This window comes from Penicilliopsis zonata, assembly GCF_001890105.1.
Source record: "Penicilliopsis zonata CBS 506.65 unplaced genomic scaffold ASPZOscaffold_14, whole genome shotgun sequence".
In the NCBI taxonomy this organism is placed as follows: Eukaryota; Fungi; Ascomycota; class Eurotiomycetes; order Eurotiales; family Aspergillaceae; genus Penicilliopsis; species Penicilliopsis zonata.
In genome coordinates, this window is record NW_019208923.1 from 559,583 (window position 1) to 577,933 (window position 18,351).

The 18,351-nt window shown below is 50.1% G+C and overlaps 10 protein-coding genes across 10 annotated transcripts; 5 read left to right on the plus strand and 5 right to left on the minus strand.

Annotated features, from left to right (window-relative positions):
• Window positions 1–33: 33 nt before the first annotated feature.
• On the plus strand, window positions 34–1,127 carry ASPZODRAFT_135233 (hypothetical protein). The gene is made up of 3 exons (XM_022723735.1): window positions 34–718; window positions 790–886; window positions 941–1,127. The coding sequence occupies exons 1-3, from the start codon at window positions 109–111 to the stop codon at window positions 1,005–1,007; spliced, it is 774 nt and encodes a 257-aa protein (XP_022578920.1). The 5' UTR covers window positions 34–108; the 3' UTR covers window positions 1,008–1,127.
• On the minus strand, window positions 940–1,436 carry ASPZODRAFT_135234 (hypothetical protein). The gene has a single exon (XM_022723736.1). The coding sequence runs from the start codon at window positions 1,342–1,344 to the stop codon at window positions 1,165–1,167; it is 180 nt and encodes a 59-aa protein (XP_022578921.1). The 5' UTR covers window positions 1,345–1,436; the 3' UTR covers window positions 940–1,164.
• ASPZODRAFT_153849 (hypothetical protein) lies at window positions 1,365–2,576 on the plus strand (the record flags this gene model as incomplete). The annotated part of the gene is made up of 5 exons (XM_022726024.1): window positions 1,365–1,467; window positions 1,610–1,683; window positions 1,745–1,926; window positions 1,997–2,366; window positions 2,424–2,576. 5 exons carry the CDS (start codon window positions 1,365–1,367, stop codon window positions 2,574–2,576), a joined length of 882 nt encoding a protein of 293 aa, XP_022578922.1.
• Window positions 2,577–2,976: 400 nt separating this feature from the next.
• ASPZODRAFT_135239 (hypothetical protein) lies at window positions 2,977–4,249 on the plus strand. The gene has a single exon (XM_022723737.1). The coding sequence runs from the start codon at window positions 3,170–3,172 to the stop codon at window positions 4,127–4,129; it is 960 nt and encodes a 319-aa protein (XP_022578923.1). The 5' UTR covers window positions 2,977–3,169; the 3' UTR covers window positions 4,130–4,249.
• A 156-nt stretch (window positions 4,250–4,405) lies between these two features.
• ASPZODRAFT_71697 (hypothetical protein) lies at window positions 4,406–5,248 on the minus strand (the record flags this gene model as incomplete). Its single annotated transcript, XM_022729772.1, has 1 exon — window positions 4,406–5,248. One exon carries the CDS (start codon window positions 5,246–5,248, stop codon window positions 4,406–4,408), a length of 843 nt encoding a protein of 280 aa, XP_022578924.1.
• A 178-nt stretch (window positions 5,249–5,426) lies between these two features.
• ASPZODRAFT_135240 (hypothetical protein) lies at window positions 5,427–7,711 on the minus strand. The gene is made up of 2 exons (XM_022723738.1): window positions 6,858–7,711; window positions 5,427–6,793 (listed from the first exon to the last, which is right to left on the minus strand). Exons 1-2 carry the CDS (start codon window positions 7,586–7,588, stop codon window positions 5,530–5,532), a joined length of 1,995 nt encoding a protein of 664 aa, XP_022578925.1. The 5' UTR covers window positions 7,589–7,711; the 3' UTR covers window positions 5,427–5,529.
• A 173-nt stretch (window positions 7,712–7,884) lies between these two features.
• On the plus strand, window positions 7,885–8,942 carry ASPZODRAFT_144978 (hypothetical protein; the record flags this gene model as incomplete). The annotated part of the gene is made up of 7 exons (XM_022725062.1): window positions 7,885–7,933; window positions 7,989–8,014; window positions 8,068–8,093; window positions 8,145–8,183; window positions 8,238–8,266; window positions 8,321–8,594; window positions 8,651–8,942. The coding sequence occupies 7 exons, from the start codon at window positions 7,885–7,887 to the stop codon at window positions 8,940–8,942; spliced, it is 735 nt and encodes a 244-aa protein (XP_022578926.1).
• A 252-nt stretch (window positions 8,943–9,194) lies between these two features.
• ASPZODRAFT_153854 (hypothetical protein) lies at window positions 9,195–10,208 on the minus strand (the record flags this gene model as incomplete). Its single annotated transcript, XM_022726025.1, has 4 exons — window positions 9,195–9,764; window positions 9,823–9,874; window positions 9,951–10,058; window positions 10,126–10,208. The coding sequence occupies 4 exons, from the start codon at window positions 10,206–10,208 to the stop codon at window positions 9,195–9,197; spliced, it is 813 nt and encodes a 270-aa protein (XP_022578927.1).
• Window positions 10,209–10,706: 498 nt separating this feature from the next.
• ASPZODRAFT_18608 (hypothetical protein) lies at window positions 10,707–13,033 on the minus strand (the record flags this gene model as incomplete). Its single annotated transcript, XM_022727245.1, has 4 exons — window positions 10,707–12,178; window positions 12,249–12,631; window positions 12,714–12,936; window positions 12,997–13,033. The coding sequence occupies 4 exons, from the start codon at window positions 13,031–13,033 to the stop codon at window positions 10,707–10,709; spliced, it is 2,115 nt and encodes a 704-aa protein (XP_022578928.1).
• A 1,137-nt stretch (window positions 13,034–14,170) lies between these two features.
• Window positions 14,171–18,333, plus strand: ASPZODRAFT_18609 (hypothetical protein; the record flags this gene model as incomplete). Its single annotated transcript, XM_022727246.1, has 8 exons — window positions 14,171–14,761; window positions 14,826–15,001; window positions 15,074–15,177; window positions 15,232–15,733; window positions 16,168–16,270; window positions 16,333–16,868; window positions 16,922–18,179; window positions 18,241–18,333. 8 exons carry the CDS (start codon window positions 14,171–14,173, stop codon window positions 18,331–18,333), a joined length of 3,363 nt encoding a protein of 1,120 aa, XP_022578929.1.
• Between the last annotated feature and the right edge of the window lie 18 nt (window positions 18,334–18,351).

The window sequence follows — 18,351 nt, forward strand, 5'->3', positions numbered from 1 at the left end:
GGCGATGCCCCTCATTGTCGAGGTACATACAGTAGGGAAGCATTTTAGCTGGGGAGCCTTTTCGATCTTAGATTGTCATATTGGCCTGCAGATATTCAGCTATACAGGATGTCGCAGAGTGTCCTTGTGCTGGGTGCTACCAGGGGCCTTGGGGCCTCCCTGTTGCAGCTGTACGCATCCAAGCCGTCGACAACAGTGTTTGGTACAACACGATCCAGCACACCGCCGGAGATTCCCTCGCAGCCCAATATCGCCTGGCTGACGGGCATTGATGTTGCCAAGCAGGACGCTGGGCAGGAGATCGTCCTCCAGCTGCCATCATCAACCCGGGTCTCAACCGCCATCATCTCGGCGGGGTATTTCGGCTTCGAGACCTTCGACGAGCCGGACTGGGAGAAAGAAGTGAAGATGTACACTACTTCGGCTATCGGACCGGTGTTTATCGTGCACCACCTCGTCAAGGCCGGGATCCTTGGCGAGAGGAGCAAGGTGATCCTTGTCAGCAGTGAGAGCGGGAGCATCACGCTGCGACATGAGAAAGAAGGCGGCGGCAATTTTGGACATCATGCCAGCAAAGCAGCGTTGAATATGGTGGGCAAGCTGTTAAGTCTGGATCTTAAAGACCGGGGAATAGCTGTTGGACTGGTCCATCCGGGATTTATGCGGACTGAAATGACGCGGAGCGTGGGATTCGACCAGTATTGGGATGACGGTGGAGGTGAGGCTTTGTTGGAGCTCTCTCTGTCTCTGCGTTTGGTACGAATCTCAACTGATGTGTTCTTCCTGTAGCTGTCACGCCAGATCAGGCGGCAGAGTCCCTCGCGTCATTTATTGAGGAGTTTGATATCAGCAAGACCGGCCAGTATTGGGCACCAAGGGGTCCAAGGCGAGTCCCTCCCCTCTTCATTTATAGACGAATTCAGATCTGACCCTTTATTAGAGATATTGGCACTGCAGAGGACGTGTTAGGGAAGAACCTTCCCACTCCGCTGCAGCTACCATGGTAAAGTAAGATATTACAAGCTTCCATATTGTCTGTTTTTGGCCTCTTGGAGACGTGGAAGTCCCAAGAAGAACTTTGATCTGTAATTTTAAACAAGAGAATCAAACTTCGATGCCCTCTCCAGAACTTGTATTCGAGTTAAAATCAACCAACAGCCTTTGCTATCCAGTGACGAGAACATATATCAATATATTCTGGGTTTCCAGATAGTTTGCTGTTTCCTCTTCCCATAAGTCTGGGCCGATTTGCCCTCTCGGAAGTGAAAGCCGCCGGGTTGATATCTCGGTCACTTCCAGCATCCTCTTAGGAATTTGCCTGCTCCAAACGGTTCTTCCTCTCATTCCCAGGCATAACAGTCACCATGAAATCCCAGTTGAATGTGAATTCGAAATATAAGTTGCACTCCGGTTATGAGATGCCAGTCATTGGATATGGGGTGAGTTCCCCCCCGCCTCGTCATATCGGTATCATGGGCAACACCAGAATAATCCTCTGGGCTACAAGTTTTAATTTTGAGACATCTGTCTTGCGCAATCTGCTAATGGTTTATAAGCTTTATTTGACGTGAGTTTCTTGCTGTCCGGACAGTTCCAGTCAATAGCTTAGACAGGAACACTTTCAGCCCGGCAGCCATTGCAGAAGGGGTCACATTAGAGGCATTAGGAGCGGGTTACCGCCTTGTGAGGGATAGAGATACAGTATTTCGTTTCAGTGATACTCTTGAGCTGATATTTTCACCAGGTGGATTCCGCGGTTTCATATCGGAACGAAAGAGCGTGCAGTTTCGCCATCAAGCGGTCTGGAGTTCCTCGATCAGAAGTATTCTTTACCACTAAGATCCCGCCTAATCTTATGGGCTATGAGAAAACTTTGCAAGCAGTAGAGACTAGTCTGAAAGAAACAGAGCAGGAATACTTCGACCTGTTAGATGAGCGAATCCCCCCCCCTTTTCATAGTACTTGACTATGATAGTTGACCGAGCTGTGGATGCAGGATTCTACTCCACGCCCCCTTTGGCGGTAGAGAAGCGCGACTTGGTTCCTGGAAAGCTCTAATTGAGTGCCAGAAAGCCGGAAAAATACGGTCCATCGGTGTTTCGAACTTTAACATCCATCATCTGACCGAGTTGGAGGAGCATATCAACAGCGGTATCGGCGGCAAGATTGATGTCGCCCAATATGAGCTTCATCCATGGCTGGCGCGACTTGATATCGTGGAATGGCTTCAGAAGCGCGGCGTTGTCATACAAGCCAACTCGCCTCTAGCCAGTGGTACCAAAGTCAACGACCTTCTGCTCGCCCCGTTGGCAGAGAAGTACTGCAAGACCGGGGCTCAGATTTTGATCAGATGGAGTTTGCAGATGGTGAGTTGAGATATTTCCCAATGTTAGTTCTTTGGCAACTGACCAAGCTACACGCAGGGATTCGTTCCGCTTCCCAAGACAGTAACGTCGACGCGTATCAAGGAAAACGCGAATGTGTTCGACTTTGAAATCTCTCCCGAGGATATGCATACTCTCGAAACGGGCGAATACGTGCCATCGACATGGGATCCTACTGTCGATAAGAGTTGAAGCCTTTATCCAAGCAAAGCTGCGGACTTTAAATCGTATTTCTCATCTATATGCAGGGCTTTTGATTCTGTTCATAGGCTGGTAGCATAGAGTAATATTGAGGAATCATATTTCAGTCAGAAAACTTGGGTTCGGTATTGTCTTTGATAAAATATCTGCAGCAAATATGAACTGCATTCATTCATGCCCGAGACCAAATATCATACATTCAGTAGAAGCATCAGTCATAAATCGAAAAGCTGGGTTTGTGAAGGGAAAGGAAGAGAAGAGCGTGCCTATTCTTCCATTCTGAAAGCGGATCGCGGGGCTGCTTAGCAATACAAAGTGATAACCACCTCTCTATCTATTCAACCCCACGGAGGGGATCTTCGGCTTCTTCCCACAGCAGATGACTGGGCCCTTTTGATTTATTCGCACGAAACCTTGCATAATTCTCCTAAGACCGTCTTCGTCGATCATCGCCACGATGAAGCTGATCCTGTCTACCTCGTAAGTGGCAGATTTGACGTTCTTCGTCTCGCAAAACGCAGGCTGAAAAGAGTGCAAATGGGTAGCTGATATGTGATGGTCGATTGTAACCCTACAGGAATGTAATGAAAGGTGGCAGTCCGTCTGTCATTCGAAAGATAGGAGCCGAAAAATCCAATGTCGAGCTGATCAACTCGCTGCGGGCCAATTTTCTGGCATCGCAGCATGTTGAGCCTGTCACGCCTTCTTCTTCTTCTTCTGAGGAACAGTCGACGACGAACGGCACAACCTATGCGAATGGGCAGGCCCGTGAACAGAAACAAAGATACCTGGAGTGGACGTCCCAGCAGGACGGCGCGATGTACATCCCCGCGTTGGACTTTTCTCAGGCCGGCTTATCGGAGGAACGATCGCAGTACGACATTACGGTGAAATTGTTCTACCTACCGGGAATCCCGGCGTCAAGACGGTGCGCACATACAAGAGAAGCGATTGATTTGGTATTGAAGGAGCTACATGTGGACTCGATCGATCTGCTGATCGTCTCCTTTCCCGGTATCTCGTTCGATGCCGATGACGACGGCGAGGAGGAGATCTCGGACAACGGAATTGAGGACCCAGATGACTTTGACAACATGCTGCAAACGTGGAACACCCTGGAGACTCTGTGTGACCAGGGAATGATCATGCAGCTTGGAGTGGCAGAGTTTGGGAGCGAGAAGTTGGCCAAGTTCCTATCGCATACCAAGATCAAGCCGTCCGTCGATCAGATCAACGTTCGGGACTGCTGTGTAGTACCGAAATCCTTGATCCTCTATGCAAAGCAAGAGAAGATCGAACTCCTGACACACAACGACTGCACGGACATCCTGCCTGTAGGTGCGATACGGGAACTGCTAGGACCCCACGACAAGGGCGCTGGGATCCTCGCCTCCGCGCCAGACGCCAACGATGGAATCCAGGGCGAGATCGAGACGCAGTGGGTAGTTAAGTACACCGCAGTCATCAAGGACAGAGGAGTGGTGGAGAACAAAGGCTACTTTGCACTCGCTGATGTTGGGAGCTGTGTCCAGGAACAGTCATGATTCATCTTAAAGTAGTAAGATTTGAGCCTTCTGATCTCTTATCTTTCTGCTCTTTCCATTATCTCAGTCGCATAATTGGTATTTTCATGATTTCCTTGCATTAAAAGCGTGGCGTTCTCTGATAATTTTTTGATTTTTTTTTCTTTCTGTTTGAATGAATATCTGCTGTCCACTGCCAGGCGAAAGGGGGATATAGAAAGTACTCTAGAGACTTCAGCGCCTTGAGTTTCTTTCATCCTAGAGAGCCGTAATAGATAGCCCCTTTTCTCTCTATTCTCATCCAAGCATGCTTCTCTTGCGACCTCTCATCCTCACCTCTTCAAGCTTTTTCAAAGCACCCGCGGCTCCCTTGTAGCTCTCCCGGTAGCCCTGTAATACTTCCGGGAAAAGCGGCTCGGTGCGAGGATGTGTGCTTCCGAACGCCCTCTCCAGGACATACAGGTCGACGGCTCGGTCCTCATCTGACGCGCTCTGGCCGGCCAGCCCGAAATCAATGAGAACGATATCTCCGTCCACGGAGGGACACTCCCCAGCTTCTAGCGCTACCTCCGCATCCGCTTTCCATGGCCGAAGCATCAGATTGCTCGTCGTCAGATCACCATGGATGACGCCCGCCTTATGCAACGCGCCGACAGTCTGTCCGACTCTTCTCAGGAGGTCGCGCACGCGCGTCGTCCCCTCCTGATACTGCGGCGTGTTCTGCTCCGCCAGACCCTTGTTCTTAGCTAGCCAGGCTTCCCATCGCTCGAGCGCAACGCGTACAGGCGCTCCGTCGATCCATTCCATGAGGATCCATGACCCCCCCTGTCCGCTCTCGCCGTTTTGTCCCTCCCAGTCCATTGCCAGCACCGCCGGGACATTGACACCTTCCCTGATGAGTTTGACTAGACAGCGTGCTTCGTGGAGAACGCGCTGCCGTGTGAGTCGTCGATCGAGAATAGGATGCCGGTACGGCTTTGACGGGCGGATCTTGAGTGCCGCTGGCGTCGATGCGTCCAGGAAGACGGTTTTGTAGAGATGTGCTTCGGCGCCCTGCGTGAGCAGCGTTGGTGGTGGGGTAGTTGTCGCGAAGAGAGAAGGCAGCGGAGGAGGCCTGTACGTCTCAGTCGTGGTCGTCATTTTGCAGAACTGTGTAGATCAAGCTGGCTTCGAGGTATAAAGGAATTCGAAGGTGTTTTTTTCTATCTCTAAGTGGTTAATTCCCGTTGGTGATAGCTCTCAGAGGTTGGAGCGAAATCGCAAAAAGATGGGCAATCTATGGTGGGGCAACGGTTCCAGTCTTTACAAAACACTCTTTTGTCTATCAACTAACTGATGGCTGATTTTCAATTCATTAGAGGTATGGTACAGAAGATTGCTCTATATAACACAAATTCTTGATACATGACATCAATGGCCAGCTATTTGGCCAAGAAGGCCTGGAATGCCTTGTGTTCAATCACTACATTGCCCACAGCCCGGAGCCTCTTGCGCCCTTCTTTCTGCTTCTCGAGCAGCTTGCGACGCCGGGAGACATCACTTGCATGGAGCTTGGCTAAGACATCCTTTCGATAGGGCTTGATCGTCTCTCGAGCCACAATTTTGCGGCCCACTGCAGCTTGGATGACGATTTCGAACAGTTGTCGATCCACGTGCTGTTTGAACTTTGACACCCATTGCTTTCCCAGTCTGTCGATCTGACTCAGATGGAGAAGACGCGAGACAGCATCCACAGGAACTTTGTTCACGAGGAGCTGGAGCTTGACTATATTGCTTTTTCGCCAGTCTGACTCTTCGTAATCCAGACTCGCATAGCCCTTGGTGGATCCCTTGAGTTTTCCAAAGAAGTCATCAACGAGTTGGGCTAGAGGTAGCTCATACTTGAGGATGACCTGACTTGAGGTAAAATACTCGAGGCTTTTCTGCTCACCGCGATTCGCCTCACACAATTCCATGACCTTGCCAAGGTATTCATCGGGGAACGTCAACGTGGCTAACACGTAAGGTTCTTGAATCTCTTGCACTTTGTGACGAAGGTCATCCTCATCCGGGAAGCGAGCCGGACTGGTGATGATCTCTTCCTTTCCTTCTTTCCAAACAATCTTGATCGGCACAGACGGAGGAGTGAGAATGATGCTAGCACCGTGTTCCTGGCGAAGGCGATCCTCAAAAACAGAGCAATGCAGAGTGCCCAAAAATCCGAGACGGAAACCTGCACCGAGGGCCTCGGAGGACTCTTTCTGAACAGTGATACTTCTATCGTTCAGAACAAGTTGGTTGATGCTGTCTTCCAGATGCTCAAAGTGATCCGCATCAACAGGATATGCGGCTACGAAGACCATGGCCTTGGGTTCCTCAAACCCAGGAAGTGGCTCCACCTTCTTTTCAAAGCCCACTTTGGTTAAGGTATCACCGATCTTGGCCTCCTTGCTTCGTTTCATGCCCGGGTTGAAATAGACATATCCGACCTGACCAGCGCGGAGGACAGTTTGAGGTGTCTCGTTGGGATACATGATCCCTACTTCTCCTACAATGTATTTGATACCGGTTGCGAAGGAGATGATCTGATCGCCGGCGCGGATCTCGCCATCAAATACACGCACAAGCAGAATCACACCTTTGTAGGTGTCATACCAGGAATCGACGAGGAGCATTCGAAGCGGATTTTTGTGGTCGCCAACGGGGCTGTATAACAGAGTCAGTGGGAAAAATAGAAAAAAAGAAAGCTTCTCAGTGAGCTTGTACGTACGCTGGGATTTTCTCAATCACTGTGGGAAGTAGCTGTTCCACATTCAATCCTGTTTTTGCTGATACCATGACCGCAATATCTGTATCCAGCTCAAATGAGTTCTTCATTTGCTCAAGAGCGCGTTCTGGGTCTGCGGACGGTAGATCCACCTTGTTGACCACTGGAATCAACTCAAGACCCTGAGCAAATGCCAGATAGAAATTTGCGACCGTTTGTGCCTGGACACCTTGACTGGCGTCCACCAAGAGCAAAGCTCCCCCACAACTGGCGTAACTGCGCGATACTTCTGCCCTGAAGTCCACATGCCCCGGTGTATCGACCAAATGTAACAGGTAGTCCTTCCCCTGGTGGTTGTAGATCATCGTGCACGTCTGTGCCTTCACTGTAATGCCTCGCTCGCGTTCCACGTCCAATTTGTCTAGAACCTGTTTATTCGAGCCGGGTTGAATCGTGCCCGTCAATTCAAGTAATCGATCGGAGAGCGTACTCTTGCCATGGTCCACGTGTGCGACGATGCAAAAGTTCCGGTAACGTTCGATTGGAATATCTGAGATTCGTCTCTCTAGATCCGTAACCTCTCTCGAGGACGCAGCCTTCCTCCATGTCGCTGAATTGGCGAAGAACCGAGTGGTCTGCCTATAAAGACTGAGTCGGGGTCCGAGGAAGTTCGCAGCGGCGGAGTGTCTGGGCGCTGCGCTCAGCCAGCTGGCTAGATGCAGACATCCTCGCATTGGGAGGTCTGCAGCTGCATGGGCAGGTTTTGTGCCTCAGCAATTGGAGAATCGCACACAAGGATCGATACGTTCTGTTCAATCCCAAAACGCTGGGGGAGCAAAAAAGTCCGGTTGGCTGCTCTCCGCGGGCGGAGAAAATTGGTGCTTGGCCGGGGGCGGCGTATTAGTTATTGCTGCGGCGACTATCAGTGTAAACAATCGCTCTTTTTCGGCTGCTCCTCACGCATCTGGTTTTGACTCCAGCACACACGACATACAAGAGATTTACGAAACAGAGACTCATCGTGTTCATCATGTCTGCTGATAAGGAAAAATCGAAGGTGCACAAGCTGTCCTTGAAAGGTGCGCAACTTCTGAAATCCTAGTGTTTTGCTGTACTAAACACACTCCAATTCAGGGTCCTCGAAGCTGGTGGCAGAATTTGTAAGTGAAGGAATTCTCTCTTGATCGTCTGGAAATCCTAACGGATTGATTAGTTTGAATATTCTATCAACTCGATTCTGTAAGTTACGTCGAGCGGACAGGCTCGAACGTTCTCTGACTCGGTCTCAAGATTCCAGCGTGGGGTTTATCCCCCTGAAGACTTTACAACGTGAGTAACAGCCTGAACTTCATAGTTGGTCATTGAAAACTGAAATTTGGACAGGGTGAAGAAATACGGTCTCAACATGCTCGGTCAGTCGAACGCCGCCCTGCCCCCGCGATTCCCCCCCTTTAACCGTTGAACAGTGACGGCCGACGATCAGGTCAAAGCATATATCAAGAAGATCATGTCTCAGCTTAATAAATGGATGATTGGAGGGAAGATTTCGAAGCTTGTGGTTGTTATCACAGACAAGGAAACCGGAGAACATGTAGAAAGATGGCAATTTGATGTACGTGCGACGTATGTACAAGTCTATGGCAAGCAAACGCTGACAGGAGTAAAGGTCCAAATCTTCAGCAAAAGCTCGAAAAGCAAATCTTCCCAAAAACCAACTGATAAGGAAAATTCTGTTCCGGGGTAAGAAGGGAATTTTTTCATTCTTTAGGCCTGAGCTGACTGTACGCTTCTCACAGAGAATCAAACGCCCAGTCAACAGCTCCAGTTGAAAAGACAGAAAAAGAAATCCAAGAGGAGATCCAGGCTATTTTCCGACAGATCACTGCATCTGTGACCTTCCTTCCCGTGCTAGACGGGGACTGTACATTCAACGTACTTGTCTATGCTGATGCAGATTCGGAAGTGCCCGTGGAATGGGGAGATAGCGACGCGAAGGAAATCAAGAACGCCGAGAAAGTCCAACTAAGAAGTTTCAGTACTAACAACCACCGCGTGGAGACTCTTGTCAGCTATCGACTTGCGGATTAACAGTTTACAACAGAGTAGCTGTATTTCGGGCGTTTTGGGACAGGGTCATCACTGGAGGAATCTCCAGGTCAATCATCTATCTTCTCAGAGGATTTCGGGTTTTCTTTTCTGCTCCTTATATTTTATTTCTCACATAGATGGTGACACAGAAGGCCAAGAATAATGATTTATGTCTGAGTTACTAGCAAATATATGCTTTATATGCCTATTCTTTTGCAAAATCCCGCCTTCCTCAGTCTCCCCTGTAAGCGATTACCGACACCAAGGGAGCTGATCCATCTTCGTAAATAGCTCATTGCCCTTGTCTCCTCCGTCCCAGCAAATCAGTTGCTCCACGGCCGGCTCTAACCCGGCGTTGACAAAGAGATCCTGTTCCATGCCGAGTTCCCAGCCTCTTTTCACTCTTTTCCCAGCCAATTCTGGTCCGACGCCATATATATCCCTTCTCCATAGCCCGATTCCACTTGTCTCTTCTCCGGTCTCTAGCGATGCCCTCGACGTGACACTCTCCGGAGGATCAATGCCAAGGATCTGGACTTCTATGAACGTTTCAAGCCGAGACTCTTGACTGTTTGCCATACACTCTTCAGCCTCACACGCTGCGATGCCAATAGCTGGGAAATGGAATTCCAGAAACCGCCGCCTTTTGAAATCATGTGTCACGACGGTTATGCGGGCCGGGTAACGGTTCGTGTGAAGCCGGAACCGCATGAGCGAGAAGAGCACATTTTGATACGAGTCTGTGGCATGCGTTTCGGCGAGGATGTTGACTGGATTGGTCACGTCGGCGAAGCCGAAGAAACTGTTATCCCTCGCAAGATTCTATGTGAGAGCGTTAGCACTGCACGTATAGTAATGTACTTTGATTAGCATCACTTACTAGGTACGATTCTCCTTCAGTCAACTTGGTTCTGTCCCTCTTCGTTGCCCCTCTAGAAGGTAACCTAGTTAGTGAGACGCGATACCACATCGACAGGAAACGTTTGTTTCTGGGAAATATATAGATACCCTGAGAAAATAAGAACTGCAGATGAATCCTGTGCTAATAGTTCAACACCGGCTCTTGCGTGTTGTTTGAATGTCGGCGTCTCGCCACGTTGAAACGGCTCAATGAGCCTGTGTTGATCTGATTAAATTTTTTTTTTAAACACGACAGGAAGGTAGTCTAAATAGTTAAGCCTACCATTCATCCTCTGATTCACCATGAGCCGGGCCACCCAGGTAAATTGCATGGCAGCAGACTACTATCAGATGCGTGTATTGCATCCTGATCTATCTACCCGGCTGTAGAGACCCTTGTGTCGTTGTATGGAACAAGAACCACAGAAAAATAGAGGGGTAGCAAGTGTGTCTTCGGATCTCGAGGCTTCAATTCTATCTGATGCCAGATTTACTTCATATATAATGCTCGTTCGGACACAATGTAGCGAGTGATCTCTGTTTTTTCAGACAATAGTTGAATTGAAATAATAAATGGATGATGATACCTCATACCCCTGGCTTTAGGTAATCCCGAATCCAAACATTGACCAATTACGGAGCCATGTCGATATATATGGATTATTTTCTTCTCTACAATTCTTTGTCGACCTTATCTAGTGATCTCAAAGAGTAATCTGGACAGACGTTGAGGTGCTTCAAGCGGCGTATCTTCTGCATTATCGTTCTACTTACTTGCGAGTAAAGGTCCGTGTCGACCAGTTAGGAGTTCTTCTATACCGTACACAGATCCTCCCCACCGAGTCGAAACAAAGGCAAGATTAATTAGTTTTCCTTTCCTAGCTTGGCCAGTGCATCCTGAAGAAACTCGTTGGCGTTCATGAGCTCCGTGCTGCCATAGACCACTCTGCGTCTGTTAATGCCACTGAGAGGCCGACCATCCGCACCGCCCTGGCCGTTCGTGCGCAGGACCCAGTCCTGCAAATTTCCGTACTCATCCATGCTGCCACCACCAACCGTGAAGACGATAGCTTCATTGAATGCCTGTCGACGCTGGCCAAAACTGGCTCCAGTTCCTGGACCGGAAGACCCGAGAGCGCCGGGCATCTGTGGATTGCGGGCTGCAGCCGCCGGGGGCATCGCGCCGCGGGCATTAGCACTTCGGGGATCAAAATAGAGGTAGTTCTCGGTCTTGGCAATCGCGGAGCTAGATGCGGATGCAGGGTCCATGATAGACTCGGTGATCTTGGTCACGGTGAGATCCTTGTTGGCGGGCAGGAAGTTTTTGACACCAGCAATGAGAGAGTCAAAATTGGCGCCCAGGGCTCCCGAGGTGATGCGGTCAGTGAGCCGGTTGGACAGCGACGAGAAGCCGCGGAATAAATCCGACGATTGCTGCTGCGGTGCTGCGGCTGCTGTCGTCATCATTGTCATGCGAGTGATTTCTCGGACTCGTCGAACATATGCAAGAGAGCTAACATCCTGGACCCCTGCCTGCGTGAGCGCTTCTTCGAATTGTGTCATTTCTGCACGAGACAGTTCGGCTTCAGTGCTAAGGAACCAGATTATGAAGAGACGTAGCTTGTCCGTTACATCACTTCCCTTGGCTGAGTCGTTAATAAGCTCCAAAATTTGCGCCTTGGTTTGCTTCGTAATATTTTCCTCCAGTTCAAAGAAGTTGTCGAGTTGTCGATCTTTTATGCCCTTTAACAAAGCGGTTGCGATATTCATGTGCATATCCAAAGTTGCTTTGCGATCCCGGAGCTCTGGAAGTAGAGTGATGGCCGCTTTGAGGTGCTGTGCGGAGGCACTTGTATCATTTTGGAGGTCTTCGATCGACGAGGCACCAGTCTTCTTGGTGATCTCGTTTGCATCTTCTTTGTAACGGGTTAACTCAGCATCGATATCTTCTGCCACTTGCGGGAACGGAGCCCCAGCGTTACGCTTCCAAAAAAAGTCACTCGAAGTCAGGTCATATGACCTTTTAGTAGAGCCCCTTTCAGGATTTGACCCATCCACCGCCGTCTCAACTGTAATGCGATTAAGGCGCATCTGAAGAACATCTTGGACGAGTGATTGATAGGTCCATGAATGCGAAAGCATCGGAACGAGATCCACGTTGCGATCAACAATAATCAAAACAGGGCGAGATACAGGAACTCCGGGAGTAGACTTCTTGTTGCTGGAGAACAGGTTATCTTTCGAGTTCAGGATATGGTCGCGTAGCTTTCTGTCCAGTTTTGTCGCTATCAATTCTGCTGCGCCGCCTTTCGGGCATCTGATGATAGGAATCGTGCCTACAAACGGGTTCAAGTGTTAGAATAAGGAGGTCGTATGCGGAGAGCTGAAGCTAGAAGTAACACATACCCATAGTGACGCTCACGCTGAACAGACCACTCACAACCTTATCCACAATAGCGTCCAGGTCTTCATCACTGGTATGCGCGCTATTAATCTTCCAATACGCATCGTTACCAAGCCCTAAGCTGAAGAGATCCGGCTCAGCCACGATGAAGTTCAGATACTGATCAAAGACCTGCGCGATATGTTCTGCCGTGTTTGTCGAGGCTATCTGAGAAGCGAAATCTTCGAGGAGCGGGCGGGGTACCGAGGACAGGAAGTTGACATGGGCAGGCGAATAGAGGCCGTGTGATAGATCATTGGTGATCAATTTGAGATTCGCAGGAGTTGGCTCCACCAGATATACGGCAGGCACATCGGGGATCGGATAGCGAGTTGAATTAATATTCCTTGGGGAAACGAAACGCGTCAGGTCAGTCGATTCGAACCGCTTGGGCAAATCATGATACAATGCGATAGGGCATGACACACAGATGAATGGTAACTCCCCACGCACGGAGATCATTGACACGCAGAACGCTGCTAATCACATCTCTCCCCATGTTATCAAATACCAGCACCTTCCAAATCGGGTCGCCATCCTCGTTTAGAATCGGGGTGGAATGGGAGATCAGGCCATGAGTGGATGGGTCTTGGTGCGATTCCTCGGCCGGCTGGGGATCATGGTTCAGGTTGAGGATCTTCTGAATGGATACTGAGTTAAAAAGTGAGCTGATCAATGCTTTGAAGTTCAAGGAGCCCTCTCAAAACTTACAGATCTGACGGTCTCGGAGGGACATAGAGTTCGCCATGATGGAAGGGACCTTCAGGGGGAGTCTTTCAGAGATCTGAGTTTCATGACACGTTGGCAATCTGTGGGCGAGACGGCGTCATCAACAGTAAATCATCAATCGTCTCGCAAGACAGCAGAGAGCATCCCGGGAAGGGGGACTTCTGATGACATACACACTCGACTGTCTCTCCACCTGGCATCCTCATCCTCACGAGTCACGAGCAGCCGACAGCTGACATAACCACCGCATGCAAACCAAGCAAACAAACCATAGCCACAGAGCCCCACGTGACATTTCCAGGAATGGGTTAGCCTAGGCTCACCCCCAAATCGTTAGCGCCCAGGCTTTTTCACTCCCGCCCGTCCACCTTCCATCTTAACCACCGCCAACTTCCCGACCCAACCCCTTCCATCACTCATCGTAAAGCGAAAGATTATGCTGCTTAATCGCGGCTTTGAATGGCTCTCTGTATGAGAGTCCTTGTTGATTTTTTATTAAGGCAAGTTTAAGCAGAGAAAAAGGTTGCTTGCAGCGTGGCAGGACGCGTCGAGTTGACCGCACGCTCTCCACGCAAGAGAGGCCAGAAGAACGGGGAAAAGTTGAGGTGGATTGATAAACAAAGGGCTCGGAGAAGAAGCTCGGGAGTTCTCTTTTCTACGTCTACTATATTGTCGGTGTATACGAATCTGCATCGGGGGGGCGTCTTCCTTTAAACCTGAACGTGACTCACGGGAAGGGAACAATAACGCAGTCATCAGTTTTTGGTGCCTGAGGCCCTAAAAGGTACTTTTCCCGCGTCTTCAGGTTGGACGCCTCTCGCGCCGCTTAGGGAAGCCGGAGGAGCGCCGTCCACCTTGCCGCTTTCTTTCCGCGGCCTCGGGGCGTATCGGCACTGTTATCATCTCATAACCTACCATTATTCCGTCTCCTAGCACTCTGCAATTGCCTGCTGCTCTTCTTACTTGGCTGCCCCCAATAGGTTGCGGCCGCTCCACTCCGAGGCTCTAATTTCGACCCAGAGAAAACAAGGCAGCGACGGTTTCTAGCCGCAAGGGGAATAGCGCCCCGCCATAGGACGCACGTGACAGGTACCTGTCAAGGACTCCCGGAAAGACAAGACTCAAAAACATGGAACGATCAGCAGGACAAGATTCAATGTCCAACCTGCCTCGTGCCTCTGTAACGCAGGCATCGCTACCTCCTGAGTATTGGAATGGTATTGATTCGCTGTATCAGCAGCCGAACCATCATCCCCAGCCAGAGAGCCAGCAGCCACAGCAGCCATTGGGCATTGACTGGGACCATCCCATCTTTCAACAACAGCAGCAGCAGCCGCCGCCGCCGCAGCAACCACACCCTCCTCCAGACAACATCTCGCCCCCGCAGGATGTCAACCATGGGATTTATTCTCGGGACCCTCAGGTTTGGCAACAAACCCCCCTCCATCAGCCCTTGATGTCGCCCGCATCTCAAGGATATACCGTGTCCCCGCAATATCAGGTCCCGCACTACCCACAGGGCCAAGTGACATTGGATCCTTCCGAGAGCTCACCATTTCCACCGTATTCTTTCCCTCAGAGCTTTTACTCCCATCAGAATCTCCCGGTGCAAGATGCCTTCTCTCACTCGGTATCAAGGCAGAGCATCTCGGCACAACCATCTCAGCCTACCTCTTTCCAGCCCGCGACGCATCGATCTTCTATCCCACAGTTTTATTTGCCTACTGGTTATTCAGATGGCCTCTCGGTATGAATATTCGTAGTCTACATGAATCGCCAATATAGTATGGAAAACTGACGAGTTATTGTAGCAAACAACCGTGAATTTCCCTAATGGATATAACGAGTCAATTCCAAATGTGGCTGGACAACAGACTATCGATCCGCAGTTTCTGAATCCGATCCAAGTCCAGACCAACCAACAGCCCTTGACAACTGACTTTCGCTTCATCACGCCGGCTGACTTTGAACGTGCTGGTGATGGAAAGTAAGTTAACTCTTATTTTTCGCCCCCCCTGTCAGACCGCATACTCTCTCTCACAGATGCTTACTGCCGCAGGACATACCAGCAGTATTATCGCACAGCACAGCACTTGGACCCAGCTGGGATTACCCAACCAAAACTTCTCCCAAATTATAGAAACATTTCGATTCTTCCACAAGGTTTGTCATAAGTCTGTGAGTCGTTCGTTCCAGAAACTTTGCTTATACTGGTAGATCGTGGCGCCCCACCCCCCGTCACCACAGTAAAAAAGGTAGAGGTAAAGAAAAAGAAGACTAGTTCAAAGAAGCAGACAGCCAAGAGTACGACCAAGCTTGCTGCTGTCAACAATCAGTCGGATTCTTCGGCTTCGGATAGCGAGAGCTCTGATTATTCAGACCTCGAGATCGAAGCCCCCGAACCGTCCCCTCTTCCACCTACTCGTCCTGGTGAGCCTATCCCTGCTGCGCAATATGACGCCATTCAAGCAGTATGGTCCCCCCGTAACAGACAGCCAAAGAACGACGACATCAAAAAGGCCATTGTTGCCTTTAACCAACTCGTCAAAGCTGTAAGGGACGTCTGGAAAGACAAATGCCAAGCCATGAAAACAGCAGAGAGTAAAGGCGAGAAAGATAAAGTTGCTGCACTGCAACAAGAGGCTTCCCTTCAACGCCAGACGATAGATGCGATCATAGCCGCCACTCTCAAGGAAGGTCACCCAGCTATCGTTGAGAAGTATGTACCACCCCCGCCCTCCCCTTTCCACCCCGCTTCTACACCACTGGCAGTCCTTCTGTATGGCAATAGAACTTCCAAGCCAATCAAGCTTCTTCCGTGTAATTATACTGCTGTCTGCACTCAGTATGCCTATTGAATAATGGCTCTGAGGGGAAACACTGGTTGTTTTGAGCGAGCCGGCTGGGCTATACTTCGTATACGTTGACATGAGCCAAAGAAGGCAGACTCTAGATCTGACTCCTCTCGTGCCCTCAACACACGGACCCCATCATCAATTCTGTTCATATCCATTGCGTTCTATAGCATATGCTCTGAAACATTGCTATTGATAAACCTCCCCCCCCCTGCATTATTGACTGTACTGCTACTGTTCTACCGCTTTGCCCACATCATCAAGTATGGCTCTCAGATCACTAATCTATTATGCTTAGTTTGGGTGAGCACCCAATGACGGTGTCTGTGATGTACTCTTTTCTCCTTGATCGCCATCAGGCTTCTGATAATGACGGGGGCCTCACATTGAACATACTCAAGGTAAATCTTCTTCGTACCCTCAAAGATAGTGATGCGAAAATGTACTGAACCTTTCGATTTAGCTGCTTTCCCATTTTGTGACAATGGACGAGGATGTCCTGCAGAAAACCAACATCTCAAAGCTATTGCCAAGACTTGTGAAGAAAGGAGCAGCAGCTGTAAAAGAGCTCGCTCAGAAAGTCATGGACAACGCAGCCACATCAACGAAGAGGAAGCAAGAGTTGACGAACACGGCGCCAAAAGAAGAGTTGCCCAGTAAGAATGGTGTTCTCAATGTAAATGGCGATGGAAACCGTGCAGATCTCGTTGGGTCGAAGAGAGGGCGAGAGGGCGAAAACAACGGATTGCCTCCTAAAAAAAGAGTGGGCGTGACGCCAGTTGTAAAACCTCCTGTGAAGCCCGCTGCTGTAGGAAATGCCAGCCTCAAGGTGTCAAAAGAAACGCCTCAGGACACCAAGGTTGCATCCACTGTGACCGCACGCCCCAAGGCGAACATCGTTGCTCCCAAGCCCACAAATCTCTTCGGCAGTTTAGCATCTGCATCCAAACGCCCCGGAACTTCTAACGCTGAAAGGGCAGCAGCAGCGGCAAAGGCCAGGTACGTCAAATCTGAAGATATCATTTACTTCCCCGGTGCTGACTTAGTGCCAGTTCTACAACTGAAAAGAAGGAGACTGTGTCTGCGCCATCAGCCAAGCCAGCATTTTCACTTGGTGACATTATGGCCGATCTTAATAAAGCAAAGGGCCCTGCGGCTAGTAAGCCGGCAGAAGAAGCCCCTCCGGAGACTGAAGAGGAACGTAAAAAGCGGCTTCGTAAAGAATCCCGACGGAAATTACGTGTTACTTGGAAGCCGGACAGCTCTCTTACCGAGGTTCGCCTCTTCACCCATGATCCTGAAGAAGAACTTGCGCCGAAAGATGGCTCGCGGGGTGGAGACGTCAAGGGCGAGGGTCGAATCCTCAAACTTCACCGGGACATGGACGAATTGGAGGAAGAAGAAGGCGTTGTTCGAGAGGAGGAACTCCTTCCGTACCACGAGATTTCTCTGCTTGAGTATGACGAGATTACAGCCGAAGACCGCTCGAGAAGCTTCATCAAGCGTGCAGGTGTTCAAATCCCAATTAGCTCTGAGAAGGATGCTCAAGAGCGAAGGGAGGCCACAACCCTGATGGTATTTTACACATCTCCTGCCGAATACCCATCGTCTCCCAAAGAACCTCCTGCACCAGACCCTGAGGAAGCTGTTCCCGAAGAAGTTCCATTTGGTGATCTTCCGGAGCATGTCAAGAGTCGGCAAGAACGTTACTACGCCGTCCTGAACCCGAAGCCTGCGCCCACTGTGCCCACTGTGCAGCCAACCGCATCGACCGGTCAGTTTGACATAGCAAATATACTCAAAGTCTTTCAAGCGATGCCAGGCCAGCAGCAGCAGCCAGCTCCACCGCCCCCTGTGCAACAGCCTGCTCCAATGTCCGACCTGGAGCGAACAATTAATCTGTTCCGTCAGCAGCAGCAGCAGCAGCAACAACCACTGCCACCCCAACCGCAAATACAGCAACCTCCCCAACTTGCTTCTAGTCAACCTGCGGCCGCACAGGGTCTCGATTTCCAGCAGATCCTTGGTATCCTCAATGCCCAAAACCCCATGCAAGCGCCTGCTTTTCCTCAAGCAGCTCCACCCCAGCCAGCCATCGCGCAGAATTTGGCTGCATTGGTGTCTCAGTTCACCCATCAGAGTCAACAAGCCAGCCAGCCCCAGCCCCAACCATCGCAACAGAATCAACTCTATGAGGATGTCGAACGGAAACGCGGGCACGACTATGGCGGAGGCTATGATGGGGCTAGTGATGATAGATACACCCTGCCCAAGCGAAGTCGCACCAACGGCGACAACACGAAGAGACATGTAAGCTTCAAGATCTCCCGCCAGTACGATATCTCACCAAGATGCTGACTGTTTTAAATAGCCCAAAGCTGGCTTGCTGCCTTGCAAGTATTGGCGAGAGGGACATTGCCTAAAGGGCGACAAGTGCACCTATCGTCATGATCGCCTGGATTGAGAGAAAGTCCCTCCTTTT